This window comes from Macaca mulatta, chromosome 12 (genome assembly GCF_049350105.2).
Source record: "Macaca mulatta isolate MMU2019108-1 chromosome 12, T2T-MMU8v2.0, whole genome shotgun sequence".
NCBI classification, from domain to species: domain Eukaryota; kingdom Metazoa; phylum Chordata; class Mammalia; order Primates; family Cercopithecidae; genus Macaca; species Macaca mulatta.
The window spans coordinates 84,113,631-84,131,196 of NC_133417.1; the positions used below are offsets into that span (position 1 = coordinate 84,113,631).

Here is a 17,566-nt window from a genome sequence, read left to right on the forward strand (position 1 = left end):
TCATATCAGAGTATAATATATAATATATATTTATATATATAGTATATAGTATTGTATATAATATACAATATGTAAAATGCACTAGGAAAACATGTCGATTTATACAGAGACATAACATACTTTGAAAAAAGGACATTAGTGTTACCAAGGCAATTAGGACAGGACATAAATAAGAATTAACACAGAGAAAACAAGCTAATACAGGCCAAATAACTCTGAGTTGGCAGAGCTACAGTATCTATGCTACAGCATGTACAGATTTACTCAATGATCCAAACTCCAGAAGATCACTACACCCAATGTACCATACCACTGCTCCCACTCACAGCTTCCCCTTGACTCATCTTAGCTGATACATACTTTGAGTTGATAACTGAAGATAAATTCAAGTGTATATAAACAGTTTTGAACAGCAAAGAGTGAAAACAGCATAATGGATATTAAATAACTCCTCCAGTGTACTGAAACTTCCTCAGAGAAAGATGGAAGAAAAAAGCTAGAAGATAGTTATCATAAAAACTAATTATTCTGTATTTCAGAAACAATTATTTGGATGCCAGTTAGTCAATTATTAATTATTATCTTTTCATATAAGAAGTGAGACATCGTGACACCTACCTTGTAGAGGTCATTTTAATGAAATTACAGAACAGAATAAGTATCAGAAGACTGTATTTTCAGGGATTATTTTTATAGTTCATTCCTAGAGAGCTTTCTCCAAATGTGTAGAGCATCAAAAATCTTAAAGGAGGCTAGAGAAGAGTCAGATCACATACAATGAGAACCCTGTCATGCTAATAGTGGACTTCTCAGGAGAAACATTATAAGCCAAAAGAGACTGGAGCCTTATTTTTACCATTCTTAAAGAAAAAGATTTCCAACCAAGAATTTCATATCCTACCAAACTAAGCTTTATAAGTGAAGGAGAAATAAAATCTTTTCCAGACAAGTAATTCCTAAGGGAATTCATTACCACTAGACCAGCCTTACAAGAGATCCTTAAGGGAGTTCTAAAGATGGAAACAAAAGAACACCTGCTACTACAAAAACACATTTAATTACATAGCCCACAGACCCTATAAAGCGACTACACAATTGAGACTACAAAGAAACCAGTTAATGACTTCAAAATAGGATTATAACCTCACATACCAATATTAGCCTTGAATATAAAAGGTCTTATACCCTACTTAGAAGACACAAAATGGCAAAATGGATTCAAAAAACAAGATTTGGCCAAGCATAGTGGCTCATGCCTATAATCTCAGCAATTTGGAAGACTGAGGTAGAAGGATCACTTGAGACCAGGAGTTCAAAACCAGCCTAGGCAATATATAAGGACACCTGTCTCCACAAAAAAATTAAAAATGAGAAAATTAGCTGGGCATGATGGCACATGTCTGTGGTCCCAGCTACTTGAAAGGCTGAGGTGGGAGGACTGCTTAGGCCCAGGAGGTTAAGGCTACAGTGAGCTATGATCATACCACTGCACTCCAGCCTGGGTGACAGAACGAGATCCTGTCTCAAACAAACAAACAAACAAACAAAAAACTCAAAAAACAAGACCCATCCATCTTCTGTCTTTAAGAGACCCATCTCACATGTAATGATAATGATAGGTTCAAAGAAAAGGGTTGGGGAAAGACCTATTACACATAAGCAAAACAAAAAAGAGCAGGGGTCACTATTCTGATATCAGAAAAAACAGACTTTAAACCAACAATAATCAAATAGGACAAAGAAGAGCATTACATAATGATAAAGGGTTCAATTCAACAAGAATACCTGATTATTCTAAATATATATACATGCACCCAACAACGAAGTACTGCAGATTCATAAAAAAATAATTCTGGACCTACAAGATGAATTAGACAGCCACACAATAATAGCAGGGGATTTCAACACTCCACCAATAGAGCTAGACAGATCATCAGGGAGAAAACAAACAAATTCTGAACTTAAATTTGACACTTGACCAATTAGACCTAATAGACATCTACAGAACAGTCCATTCATCAACCACAGAATATACATTCTTCTCATCTGCATGTGAAACTCTACTCTAATCTGCATGTGAAACTCTTCTCATCTGCATGTGAAACATACTCTAAGACCAACCACAGGCTTGGCCATAATGCAAGTCTTGATAAATTAAAAAAACTCAAAATCATACCAACCATACTCTCAGATCACAGTGTAATAGAAGTAGAAATCAATACCAAGAAGATCTCTCAAAACCACACAATTACATGAAAATTAAACAGCTTGCACCTGAATGATTTTTGTGTAAACAAAATTAAGGTAGAAATCAAAAAATTGTTTGAGATAAATGAACACAGTAATACAACATCAAAATCCCTGGGATGCTGCAAAAACTGTTAAGGTTTATAGCACTAAATGACTACATCAAGAAGTTACAAAGATCTCAAATTAACAATGTAACGTCACACCTACAGGAACTAGAAAAACAAGAACAAACAAACTCCAAAGCTAACAGGAAAAAAGAAATAACTGAAACTAGAGCAGAATGGAATGAAATTGAGACCCCAAATCCATTAAAGGAATCAACAAGGCCAGGCAAGGTGGCTCAGCCCTCAAATCTCAGCACTTCGAGAAGTCAAAGTGAGCGAATCACTTGAGCTCACGAATTTGAGATCAGCCTGTGCAACACAGCAAAACCCCATCTTTACAAAAAATACAAAAATTGGCTGGGCATGGTGGTACACACCCGTAGTCCCAGCTAATTGTCAGGGCTGAGGCTGGAGGATTGCTTCAGCTCAGGAGGTCAAAGCTGCAGTGAGCCTAGTTCGTACTTGCTCTCCACCCTAGACTGAGTGACAAAGTGAGATCCTGTCTCAAAAAAAAGTGTGGGGGGCGGGGGGGCTGACAACATCAAATGATACACAAGATCAAAGACCACTAGCTAGATTAAGAAAGAAAAAAAGAGAGGAGATCCAAATAAGGACAATTAGAAATGACAAAGGTGACATTACAATTGATCCCACAGAAATACAAAAGACTTCTGTGCACACTAACTAGAAACTCTAGAGAAATGGATAAATTCCTAGAAACACAGACCCTCCCAAGGTTGAATCATAAAGAAACTGAAGCCCTCAACAGCCCAATATTTAGTTCTGAAATTGAACTGGTAATTTAAAAATCTACCAACAAAAAAAAGCCCTGGACTAGATGGATTCACAGCCAAATAATCCTCCACATTCAAATAGGTTTTATTCCTGGGATGCAAGATCAGTTCAACATGCACAAATCAATAAATGTGATTTACCAAATAAACAGAATTAAAAACCATATGATCATCTCAATAGATGCAGAAAAAGCCTTCAATAAAATCCAATATCCTATCATGATAAAGACCCTCAATAAACTATGCATTGAAGAAATACATCTCAAAATAATAAAAGCTATCTATAGACAAACCCACAGTCAACATCATGCTGAACAGGCAAACGCCAAAAGTATTCCCCTTAAGAACTGAAACAAAACAAGGATAGCTACTCTCACCACTTGCATTCAACATAGTACTAAAAGTCCTAGCAAGAATCATCAGGCAAGAAAAAGAAAAGGCACAGAAATAGAAAAGGAGTCAAATTATTGCTCTTTGCTGACTTTATGATTCTATACCTAGACAACTCTACAGCCTCCACCAAAAGGCTTCTAGAACTGATAAATTACATTAGTAAAATTTCAGGGTAAAAAAATCAATATACAAAAGTAAGTTGCATTTCCAAACACCAATGACACTCAAACTGAGAGCCAAATAAAGAACATATTCCCACTTATAACATCCACAAAAAATACTTAAAACTACACCTAAGCAAGGAGGTGAAATATATCTACAAGGAGAGCTATAAAACACTGCTGAAAGAACAGAAGACATAAAGTAATGGAAAAACATTCCATCATCATATTTAAAATGTTAAAATGGCCATACAGCCCAAAGCAATCTACAAATTCAATGCTATTCGTATCAAACTACCAATGTCAATTTTTCACAGAATAGAAAAAAACTAAAGTTCACATGGAAACAAAAAAGAGCCCAACTAGCCACAGCAATTCTAAGCAAAAAGAAAAAAGCCAGAGGTATTACATTACCTGTCTTCAAGCTACACTACAAGGCTGCCGTAAACAAAACAGCATGGTACTGGTATAGAAACAGACACATGGACCAATGGAACAGAACAGAGAATCCAGAGATAAATTCACACACCTACAGCCTTCTGATCTTCAACAAAACATGCAATGGGGAAAGAACTGTCGTTTTAATAAATAGTACTGGGATAACTTGCTAGCCATGTGCAGAAGAATGAAACTGAACCATACCTTTCACCATATACAAAAATTAACTCAAAATGAATTAAAGACTTAAACCTAAGACCTAAAACTATAAAAATCCTAGAAGAAAACCTAGGAATTACAATTCTGGATACCGGCCTTGGAAAAAAAATTATGACTAAGTCCTCAAAAGTAACTGCAACACAAAAATTGAAAAGCAGGACGTAAAGAGCTTCTGCACAGCAAAAGAAACTATCAATAGAGTAAACAGACAACCTACAAAATGGGAGAAAATATTCACAAACTATGCCTCCAACAAAGGCCTAATACCAAGAATCCATAATGAACTTAATCAATTCAACAAGGAAAAAACAAATAACCCCATTAAAAAGTGGGCAAAGGACATGAACAGACATTTCTCAAAAGAAGACATACAAGTGGCCAACAAGCATGCACATCACAAATAATCACAGGAATGCAATCAAATTGACAATGAAATATCTCATACTAGTCAGAATGTCTATTATTAAAAAGTCAAAAAAATAATAGATGCTGGTGAGGCTGCAGACAAAAGGAAATGCATATACACTGTTGGTGGTCATGTAAATTAGTTCAGTAACTGGAGAAAGCAGTCTGGAGACTTCTCAGAGAACTTAAAACAGAGAAATCTATAAAACAATGTATTTTCCTTTGGGTATATACCCAGTAATGGGATTGCTATCATTCAATCCAGCAATCCCATTACTGTGTATATATCCAATGGAAAATAAATTGCTCTATCAAAAAGACACATGCATTCATATGTTCCTTGCAGAACTATTTATAATAGCAGAGCTACGGAATCAACTTAGGTGCCCATCAACAGTGTAATGGATAAAGAAAACATGGTACATATACATCATAGAGTACTATGCAGCCGTAAAAAAAAAAAAAAAAACAGGGAAATCACGCCCTTTGCTGCAACATGGATGCAGCCAGAGGCCATCATCCTAAGTGAATATTGACACAGAAACAGAAAACCAAATACTGCATGTTCTCATTTGTAAGAAGGAGTGAAACACTGGGCACACATGGACCTAAAGATGGGAGCAACAGACACTGGAGACTACTGCAGGGGAGGGAGAGAAGGGGAAAAGGGCTGAAAAACTACCTACTGGGTATTATGGTCACTACCTGGGTGAGGGGAATCAACTGTACCCCAAACCTTAGTATCATGTAATATACCCATGCAACAGACAGGCACATGTACCCCCAGAATCTAAAATAAAAGTTGAAATTAGAAAAATAAATTGGCCTGCCAAGAACCAGTACAGAGTTAGCTCTCCTAGCTCTTCACTCTGATTTAAAGATGTCTCAGAAATATCTTTTAAACAAAACTTTCATAAAAACATAAAATGCATTTGTCATAATCATCAAACAAAAAAACTATTAAACAGTTTGTATATCAAACACTTCAAATTTTAAGAAGAAAACATACCTGAAAGGAAGGCCAGTTTTTTCTTCAGAATGGGTAATATTACTGAGGCCTCCATTTTACTCCAGTGAACTTCCTTAATTCTGAAAACACAGAAAGTCAAATGTCAACTACAAGATAACAATTATTCCATGAAATATATCCTAATGATAGTTTATCCCAGAGTTTCTAAACCTGAGAACTACTGACATTTTGAGCAAGATGATTCTCTTTTTTGTAGGGAGTTATCCTGTGCATTGTAGAATAGTTTGCAGCATCCCTGGCTTCTACTCACTAAAAACCAATACCACCTCCCTTTCCCAGTTTTGACAACCAAAATGTCTCCAGACATGGCCAAATATCCTCTGGTAGGCAAAATCACAAGTGGTTGAAAATCACTGGCTTCTTTCTCAGAGCAATACTCTTGGGCTAAAACACTGCCTGGTACACAGTAGTAACTAAAAAAATGATTTGTTGAATAAACAAATGAATCAATGAAACAGGCAGTCAATCTTCCTTTGTGTTCCTTATTAATTACACAGCTTAATGCCAAATATCTGATTTTTTCCATTTCACTATTAAATGACTTTTTCTGATTTCTCATATTTTTGCTCCCCTATAATACAGGGTACCACATCTTATCCTGTTTATCTCACTACATTTTCTAATACATTGTTTCAATTTTTGCCCCCATTGTTAACTGCCTCCATCTCTCTACATTTTACAGTTTTTAATTTTCCAGGGAAAATTGTGGTTAGGCCAGTTCATCTTTTTGTACCAGGCCACAATTCACTATTCTTTGATTCAGTTTTCCAGGGTCTACTCAGCCATAGCCAGGGGTTATAGCTAAATACAAAAAGGGACTACCCTTATAGCAAGGGCTAAGGGCAAGATAGTTTCCCTTAAATGGAGGTTTTGCCATGGCAGGCATTCAGGCTTGGCCAGCCCAGTATACTATCAAATTTTGATTTTAAGGAGAATAGGACCTTTCAAACAAAACAACAACAAAAACAAACAAAATCAATTCTATTATCTTCTTATACTTAGTTTCATGTCTGAGAGAGTATTCTCAATCACATTTTATCCCGTCCTCCCCTGTCCCATCTCACACCCACCCACCATCACAACACAGAGCAGTTCCTTGGAGTGCACTGTGAAATTTTATTGTATTTAATGAAAGCATACTCTCTTGAAGACAGTTTCTAGCACAGCAGAAAATATGACTCTTTGTATATTACTTACTCAGCAAACACCTGCTATGAACCTATCCCACCTAAGGTTATGCTACCAGCTAGAGCTGAAAACTCAAGAAACAGCACTGCTCTGGAGAAAAAAAAAAAAAAGCAGTCTTTAAAAAACAAACAAAAAATAGATGTTAAGGAAAAAAAAGATGGAGTTGTAACACTGGTCAGATAATGGCTAATTAAACAAGACTAATTTAAACTAGTATATAATTTTACAGCTTTTGTGTATACAATTTAAAAAACACGACCATTTGCATCTGTCTTCAAAGAAAACAAGCTGTCCATCTAGATGATATATTCAAGTTCCCTTGAATATTTGCAATTTGTTTATTCAAGTTTGTTCTACATTAGCCCAGCAAACAGAGTAATAGGAAGTAGGAGGAAAAAAGTTCACAATATACATCTTTAATCTAAAACTAGTAGCACTCCATGTTTTCAGATCAATACCTTGATCTGATGAGTTGTTATCCAGTTATACAAGAACCCAGACAGCCTAGATTCACGTCTTAGATCTCCTGTCTTGTGACCAGCTTGTTGAAGACCTGATTTGAAAGTTTGATAAAGGGGTGATAATAATTACTATAATTAACATTGACTAAGTGTTTATTATAAACTATGCACTGTTCTAAACGATTTCTTTTTATTATCTTAGTCTTCACAACATTTCTATGAGGTAGGTACTATTATTTTATTAGCCCCAAATAGCTTGTTTTCCAGTCCCACCATGGGACAAACCCCATCTATTCCTTCAGACTCATCTCTGGGTAGCATCCTAAAATACTGGATAAATCTGACCCTCACACTGTCAAAAAGAAAGTTTAATTTTCTTGGGCAATACAACATGGCCACATTACAAACTTTCAGATCAGGAATCCTCCTGGCCACAAGGTGGGACCCTTGCCCCAATACTATTTTACAGCTTGCCCTTTTCTGTTGCAACTCTTCTAAGTGATCTGAAGTTCCTATGTCCAGGCTTTCGTAACTCACTCTCTCGGGATCCAAATCTCCACCAAACCTGCTGAATGTGCTGACTATATTCTCTGGCCCCACTGGCTCTTTTGACATTTTGGATGGCCTTTCTTTTACTCTCTCCCGTTCTTCCCAGCTAGCTCGATGAGTTGAGGCCACACCTTCTTCCCGTAACAAACTACCTTCATGTTCAATTACACCTACTCCATCTGCTCCCTCTCTCTCACCTTCCCCTCAACATCCCAACCTTTGATGTTGATTTCCTCCTCCTTATCAGGGATTCTTCTCCCCTTCTCATACTAGGTCAGAGGTCACCTATGAGATCTTATTTTGGCCTCAGAAAAAGTTCTGCTGCTCCAGGACGTGGCAAATGGGGATCTAGGAACCATGAGAGTCCATGCTCCCTTCCTAAAGTCTGATCTTTCCCAAATAAAAACTAAGCTTTGGCTCTTTCAGTAGGGGCCCTCCTCATTTCATGAAGGAATTTAAAAGACTACTGCTTTATCTACCTCGCTTGGTAGGACATGTATATTATTTTTACCACTTGTTGCACCCATGAGGAAAAATCCCACATATGGTCTCTGGCTCACAGGTGGGCAGATGAAGTGCATACCCCAAATCCCCAGGAGTCTGGCCCTGGGAGAACTGCAGTGCCTGACGCTGATCCTAGGTGGGGTTATCAAGAGGGAGACCACAGCAGGAAATGTCATAATCACATGATCACTTGCCTGATTCAGGGCATTAAAAAGGCCATATAAAACCTGTAAATTATGCCAAACTAAGGGAAATAAGAGAGGGGTCAAATGAAAATCTAGCCCTATTGTATTCCAAGCTGGCTGAGGCTATGAGAAAATATACTAGTATGAACCCCCAGAGCCCAGAAGGCCTCAATGTCATAGCTGTTTATCAGCCAGGTATCCCTACACATTAGACATGAAGTCCAAAAGCTAGATTAGAGACCACAAACTACTTTCCCAACATTGCTGGACATAGTTTCAATTTCTTCAATAATTGAGAACAGATTAAGGGGAACAGAGCTAAAGAGAAAGAAAAATGCAAGGACAAGAGACAGGCTTAACTGCTGGCTGCTTTAGAAGCCTCCAGCCCATTCCAGATTGTACTGAGGACACTTCTCCAAGTAAGTGTTGTTGATGCAGAAGGACAGGCCACTGGATATGGTTTGGCTCTGTGTCCCCACCCAAATCTCATCTCCAATTGTAATCCCCATGTTTTGAGGAAGAGAACTGTAATCTCCACATGTAGAGTGAGGGAAGTGATTAGATCATGGGGGAGTTTCCACCATGCTGTTCTCATAGTGAGTTCTCACGAGATCTAATGTTTTCATAAATGGCAATTTTTCCTGCCCTCCTTACTTCTCTCTCCTGCTACCCTGTGAAGAAGGTGTCTGCTTCCTCTTCTACCATGACTATAAGTTTCCTGAGGTCTCCCCAGCCATGCAGAACTGTGAGTCAATTAAACCTCCTTTGTTTACAAATTACCCAGTCTCAGGTATTTCTTTACAGCAGTGTAAAAACGGATTAAATAGAAACTTCAAGTTAGACAGTCCTACCTCAGGTGTTTAAAATATAGCCCACATTTATTCAAACAAGCCCTAGCAAGAAATCTAATTGAAAAATCTCTTAAGAAGGGATAACTTCTACAGCATGTAAACTACCTCCTCATTTGCTCTTCCACATAAATCACACAGCAACATGAAATACAAATCTTAACTTCCCAACAAAAGGAAAATAATTTTTGTCTAATTCAAAGGTTACTTAAAGGTTATATATAAAACAAGGTAAAAGGAACCAGGGAATAAGAGAGACATGAAGAAGGTTATAAGGGTAAAAAGGTATTTTGGGAAAGGAAGGTTATTTAAAAACAAACAAACAAACAAAAAAAAAATACTTTATATGAGAAAAAAAATCTCGTATAGTAAATTCTTGTCCTCAAATAGACTGACTGGTTGTTTAAGAAAGAGGAATGCTTAGGACAAGTCGTAAAGTCCAAGCATGTCAAAAATAGTCTGTGTAAGTCATAAGAAGGTTTGTGAAGGGAAATTTATGAAAGGAATTTTCTATGTGATTAAGTTGGTTATAACTGAAAGGGAATTATTTAGGATAGTCTTTCTAACATTGCCTCTCCATATGTTAAAACAAGGTTTTCTTAAGGTATTAATCTGTTCTTAACAAAACTACAAGAAGTTTTACTTTTCATTTTATAATGTTTATTTTTAAAACTTCTCAGAATCATCTCAGTTTAACTTTTGCTGTGTCCCGCTGCTTTCAGTTTTTTCTCCCCTAAAAAAGGCCTAATATAACAACACTCCCCAGTTTTTGTCAGCTCCTGTCGTGTTTTCCTCCCAATTCTAACTGCTATTATGTCCTAATGCTAAACATTAGCATAATATTTTAACGTTTCAACTTTAAGGTCAAAAAAATTAAGCAATGTTTTCCTCTAACATAACTTAATTCTGGACCCCGGGCTTTTCTTGGTATGTCTAAATTTTCCATGTAATCAAAAAAACCAACTTATGCTGTTCCTAAGAGTCATGTATTCCCCCGCTGAACACACACTTTCTGTGTCTAATTAAATGCAAACACTTTTTCATTGCGTTTAATTTTCAGGTTACCTAAATGGGTTTCCAATAAGGAAAAACAATCACAAAGCAAAAGGTTTGTGTATCCCTTTTTGGACAATGGCTTTAAAAAACAAAATTTTATCTTCTAGAATTCAACAGTTTCACTTTCAAATGATACTGTGTATGGGATCAGTCTCTCCCCAGAGATGCCTGCTACTGTTACAAATCTCCCCTGGATTCAGCTAGTCACCAGTTTCATCTTGACATACTCCCCCTCTCTGATGAATACCTTCCTCCAGAAAAATCCAATATCCTAAGACCCACAGTCTGGGACAATGACCCACAGGGTCTCCTGACAAACCAACAACCATAGGTAGGGTCTACTCCATGCTCTAGGCATGCCAGGAAGTAGTTGGAAGATGAGACCTCCACCCCATTGCCAAAGATTTGTCACTGCTGTTCTGTCAGAGGGGGTGGGGCAGATGTGGAGTCCTGATAAGTAAGCAACAACGAGAAAGGGGTGATCCCAGATGGGAAACAATGAACTACTGTTCGGACAGATGGTTAATCACAAACAACCTGCAAGCACAGCTACCTTGTTCCACAGATAGCCGCCTTGTAGCATGACTCTATACAATTTCCCTCCAGCCCCCACCTCTTGGCAGACAACCCTTTCTCTGCTGTGCTGCCCAATGCAACCCTGCAGCATATTTTCACATTTTCGCTAATAAATCTGCATTTCTTTACCTACAACTGTCTTGGTAAATCCCTTTAAAAACTGCAAAGCTGGCCCCAGGCAGTAGCACCCATGACATCCAGGAGTTCAAGACCAACGTGGGCAACATGGCAAGAACCCCACTCTATTTTTTTTAAAAGGGGATGGGAACAGTTCAGAGAGCTTCCAGGTGGGTGAACACATCAAGGTGCTGAGAGGGTAGCACACCCAGACAGGCCATGGAAAGTCCCCATGCCTCCTCCCCTGATACCTTGCACTAAACATCTCTTCTATAGGCTGTTCTTGAGTTGTATCCTTTATAACAACCCAGTAATCATAAGTAAATTGTCTTACTGAAGTCTGTGAGGTATCTTAGTGAATTATCAAACCTGAAGGGGTTGTGGGTGATGAGAACCTTGATTTGTAGCCAAGTCAGACAGAAGAGTGGGTAATCTGGGGACCCAATACTTGTGCCTGGCATCTAAAATGAGGACAGCCCAGCTATGGCGCCTAAAGTGAAGACAGCCTGAGCCTGTAGTCCTAGCTACTAAGGAGGTTGTGGTGGGAGGATTGCCTGGGCCCTAGAGTTTGAGTGCAGCCTGGGCAACATAGCAAGATTCTTATCTATAAAAAATAAAAAGAAACAAATAAATAAAGTGAGGACAGTCTTGTGGGACTGAGCCCTTAAACTCTGGATCTGGTAACTCCAGGCACTTACTGCCAGAACTGAATTGGGTTGTAGGACACCCAGGTGGTATCTGGAGAGATGGAGAATTGATTGGTGTGAAGAAAAAACTCTCACATTTGATATGAGAAATATTGTCAATGAAAAGTTATACGTGTGTGTGTGTGTGTGTGTGTGTGTGTGTGTGTGTGCAGGTAAAAAAAAAAGGAAGAACTTTTATCTGAGGAATGCAAGTCCTTTTAATTATCAGACCAAGAGAGACACTAAAATGAGACCACAATCACGCCCTTCTTCATGTCTTGCGCTGTGTGTTCATCTTCTGAAATTGCTTACTATTACCACAAGTAGCTATAAATAAATCTAATAATACCCCACTGGACATTATAATCCACACCCTATAGCTTAACAATGTAGAGCCAATTACTAATCAGTGTTCTTTCTGTGAACCAATGAGAATTTCTGATGACTTTTTTGCGATAATCCATATCTTATAGCTTAACAACGTAGAGCCAATCATTAACCAATGTTATTTATGTGAACCAATGAGAATTCCTGACAAGCAACTTTTTTTGCCTTTAAAAATCTACTTGTAACTGGTACTAATCAAAGTGCATGTTCAGGACAATTTGAATCTATGCTCCCAGGCTGCAGTCCTTGAGCTTAGCCAAAAAAAACTCTTCACTTATATTAATTTTGCCTCAGCTTCTTCCTTTTAGGTTGACATGCATACAGACATGCCACTGCCTTGATTCATGCTAAGGCACCAGCACTCTTTCTCACCAACGCTTTTACACCATCAGCACAAATGTCAACACAGTAAACAGGGCAAATAAAACATAAGAATTATAAAAAACAGTTTTGACCTCAGGCACTCCTGAAAGCTAGAAACAAGAGAACTACTGATCTCAGCTGTCCATAGGATGCTCCCCCAGAAAAAGAAAAAATTCAACCTTGAGGGAGAAATGCAGATACAGAGACAACAGTCAAAGAAACAGAACTGGCTTTCTAACCAGATTTTCTTTATGGTATATGAGCAGAGACAAATTCTCAGCTGCCTTTAATTCCTTCCTATTTTTTTTGAACTTATTTCTCCATCCTTCTCATCAGTTCTGTAAATTATACAAAATAAATCCCTTTTCTGCTTAAGTTGGCTAAAATAGGCTCCTCTTTTAATCAGTGGAGAAAGTTGGTAGAAGCAGCAAAACTAAAATTGAGAGTTTAGAAGACGGTCTCCAATCACTTTAGGCTTTTTTTTTTTTTTTTAAACTCTGTTGCCATTTAATTTCAATAAAAATGCCCAACAATACATTGAGATTTTAACCCTTGCCATAGTCAAACCTAATTAAACAGCATCCAAGAAATAGGAACAGCTGGCATCCCTAAGACACGGCGTACAAAATGATAGATGCAGCTGACCCATGGAGTAAAATCTATTAATATTATTGAAGCTTTCCAAGTCAAATTATTGATTTTATGCCATCATATGCTAAAATTTAACTTTTCACAACTGCATTCTCCACATCTCTAAAAAGGAAAAGGACAATGGTTTTAGTTTCTTGGTCTAGATTTTCTTTGGCAAACTATGACATCCAGAAGCAATCTTCCCTTTCATCACTATCTCCTGAGAGACAGGTGCTTTATCCAAACTTTCCTTTACACAAACACTTCAGCAAGGCAAAATACTGGGTTTTAAAAAAATTAAACAGCTTTTTAAAATTGTTTTATTTTAAGAATATCTTGAAAGTGATACAAAGGTAGCTTAAAATAATACTAAGGAGAAATACAGTTTTGTGGGTGTATAAGCCAAGATCAAATAACCTGATAGATAAAAAGTAAAGCAGTCAAGAGATGAAAACAACTGTATTTACTCTGTATCTTCCTCCTTTCTACAGTCTCCTTTCCATCAATCTCTTTCACTGTTGTCACAAAAGAGATAGGTAACAAAAAATCATTATTACTGTATCACTAGGTCAAATTTAATTTTTCAAAAGTTATTTGTTCCAGTTTTTCAAGTGTTTAGCACAGTTATTAAAAAAAAAACCTTCCTCTTTCTGGTTATTTTAATATCTGATAGAAAAATTTAAATAGATAATGTACAAAATACACAAAGGGAAAATCTTGCAAAATACAACCAACACCACCTCCATCTCCACAATAAAATGTTAAATAACATAAAGGTGGAAAATGGCGAATAGGAGACATGACTAACATGCAGCTCCCACTTGGACAGACAGTACAGCATCTGGAGACTCACATTGCTAACTTTTGTTCCAAGAACAACCATAGGAACATAACAGGAAAACTGAAGAATTCACAGATCCTTTGAAAAAAGTGGCTTGCTGCTGCAACACCACAAAACAGCTGAAAAACTGTGAATCAACAAAGTGTGAGAGGGGAGAAAAGTCAGCCTCTGAACACACATCCCCACTGGGGAACCCAAAAATCCAGATCATGGGAGAAGAATTTAATTTACCTAGAGTTGAAATGGATTTAGGGAGTTGTGTGAAACATAAAAGCAGAAGCAGCAGCTGGAAGAGCCCTGTAGGCACTCCTGGTCCCCAGCACCGCAGCACAAGCCCAAGGAAGCCATTCCTGACCTCATCTCACAGAGGTCCCTTAGGGGAAGTAAGGCAGCTGGTGAAATTGGGGAGGGGCCACAGGGTGAAGGATGCTCCTAGCTGAACTCTGTAATAACTTCAACTGAGCACAAACTTTCCTGAGCAGAATCCAGGGAGTAGGGGGCAAACAGGAAGTGCAGATACAAGCACAGAAGCCGCAGCTGACCATGCAGGCGGGCAGGCAGGAAGGTGAGAGACCTAAGAGCCCTGCTTGTTTTCTCAATGTGAAGGCTTGTACCTGAGGGCAAGACCTCAGCCCTGCTCTCTGGCTGTCTGGATACAAACTCAGTGTGGTTGATGGGGGTAAGGTGAGAGTGAGACTGGCCTTGCTGACTGTATGGGAGCTAGGTGAGGCCTGTCACAGCTGGCTTTTCTCCACTTCCCTGGTGATCTATATGATACAGCAGAGGCAGCCATAATCCCCCTCGAACCTAACTCCATTGGCCTGAGAACCACCCACCAACCCCCATAGTGGCCACAGAAACCCCCGTCCAAAGGGAGTCAGAGCTCAGACTGCTCTAACCCTGCCGATGGTTTACATCTATCTGCCCTGGTAGCCAAAGACAAAAGATAAAGCTCTTGTGAGCTCTATGGCCACAACCAAATCGGAGAAACCAAAGTACTCATCCTGGCCAATGTGGGGCAAGATTATATCCACTTTCTACCACTGCAGTTGGTACTCTCTTGAAAGTGCCAACCAATCAAGCCACTACAGTAACTCAACAGAACAACCCTGCTCCAAAGAAGGAGAAAACAACAGCTAATTCCACCACCTTCAACACCCTGGCTAAACTGAGGTCCTGATTCTGTCCACATGACAACTTCACTACCAGCATAATCAGCATTCAAGAAAACCAGCACCAAACAAAACTAAAATCAAGGATTCCCACAGAGTCCACTTTATAACCCTGCCACCTCCACCACAGCAGGTGCTGGTAACCACAGAGGGGAGACCTAAAGAGAGATGACATCACAGGACTCTTTGCAGACACTCCCCAGCACCAGCCTGGAGCCTGGTAACCCCACTGGGTGGCTAGATTTAGAAGGGCAATAACAATCACTGTAGTCCGGCTCTCAGGAAGCCCCATCCCTAGCACCATATCAAGGGATCACCCTGTGGGACAAAAGAATCTGAACAGTAGCCCCTGAGTTCCAGATCTTTCCACTGAAACCATCTAACAAAATGAGAATGAACCAGAAAAGTAATTCTGGTAACATTACAAAACAAGGTTCTATAACACCCCCAAAAGATCACACTAGCTCCTCTCTAGCAACAGATCCAAACCAACAAGAAATCTCTGAATTGCCAGATAAAGAATTCAGAAGGTTGATTATTAAGCTATTCAAGGAGGCATCAGAGAAAGGTGAAAATAAAGAAATTTTTAAAAATACAGGATATTAATGAAAAAGTCTCCAGAGAAATAGATATCATAAAGAAAAGACAATCAAAACATCCAGAAATAAAAGACACACTTAGAGAAATGCAAAATACACTGGAAAGTTCCAACAACAGAATTGAACAAGTAGAAGAAAGGACTTCAGAGCTCAAAGACAAGGCTTTCAAATTAATGAAATCCAAAAAAGACAAAAAAGAATTTTTAAAAATGAACAAGCCTCAAAGGAATTTGGGATTATATTAAAACAACCAAACATAAAAATAATTGGTATTCCTGAAGAAGAGAAATCTAAAAGCTTGGAAAACTTATTTGAGGGAATAATAGAGAAAAACCTTCCTGGTCTTGCTAGAGACCTAGACATCCACTTACAAGAAGTTCAAAGAACACCCAGGAAATTCATTGCAAAAAGATAATCACCTAGGAACATAGTTTTCGGGATATCTAAAGTCAAGATGAAGGAAAGAATCTTAAAGCTGTGAAGAAAAAGCATCACTTATGTGAACTTATAAAGGAAAATCTATCAGATTAACAGCAGATTTCTCAGCAGAAATCCTGCAAGCCAGAAGGAATTGGGGTCCTATCTTTAGCCTCCTTAATTAAAATAATTATCAGCCAATAGTTCTGTACCCAGCAAAAGTAAGTGTCATAAATGGAGAGATAAGGTATTTTTTAGACAAACAAATGTTGAGAGAATTTGCCACTACCAAGCAAGCACTACAAGAACTGCTAAAAGGAGCTCTAAATCTTGAAACAAATCCTCAAAATACGCCAAAATAGAATCTCCTTAAAGCATACATCTCACAGGACCTGTAAAACAATAACACAATGAAAACAAACCAAGGTATTCAGTCAACAAATAGCATGATGAATAGAACAATACCTCACATCTCAACACTAACATTGAATATAAATGGCCTAAATGGTCCACTTAAAAGATACAGAATGGAGAATGAATAAGAATTCACCAACCAAGTATCTGCTGTCTTCAAGAGATTCAACTGACACATAGGGACTCACATAAACTTAAGGTAAACAGGTTGAAAAAGACAGTCCATGCAAATGAACACCAAAAGTGAGCAGGCGGAGCTATTCTTCTATCACACAAAACAAACTTTAAAGCATCAGCACTTTAAAAAGGCAAAGAGGGGCATTATATAATGATAAAGGACTAATTCAACAGGAAAATATCACAATCCTAAATATATATGCACCTAACGGTGGAGCTCCCAAATTTATAAAACAATTCCTACTAGACGTAAGAAATGAGATAGATGGCAACACACTAATGCTGGGGAAATACAATACTCTCCTGACAGCACAAGACAGGTCATCAAAATGGAAAGGCAACAAAGAAACAATGGACTTAAACTACACCCTAGAACAAATGGACTTAACAGATATTTACAGAACATTCTACCCAATAATTGCAGAATATACATTCTTTTCATCAGCATGTGGAACATTCTCCAAGATAGATCATATGATAAGCCAAAAAACAAGTCTCAATAAATTTAAGCAAACTGAAGTTATATCAAGTACTCTCTCTTATACTACAGTAGAATAAAATTGGAAATTAATTTGAAAAGGAATGCTCAAAACTACACAAAT

At 38.1% G+C, this 17,566-nt stretch overlaps 1 protein-coding gene across 12 annotated transcripts in view; it reads right to left on the reverse strand.

Moving 5' to 3' along the window:
* Nucleotides 1-17,566, reverse strand: part of SESTD1 (SEC14 and spectrin domain containing 1) — a 157,184-nt gene that overhangs the window by 77,604 nt on the left and 62,014 nt on the right. For 9 of the 12 annotated variants that reach the window (XR_013401799.1, XR_013401800.1, NM_001257515.1 and 6 more), the window contains 1 exon segment: nucleotides 5,774-5,853. Coding sequence is in view for 7 of the 12 variants with exons in the window: in NM_001257515.1 (NP_001244444.1) it covers nucleotides 5,774-5,828 (55 nt within the window). In the remaining 5 variants the exon portion in view is untranslated. 12 annotated transcript variants of the gene reach the window in all.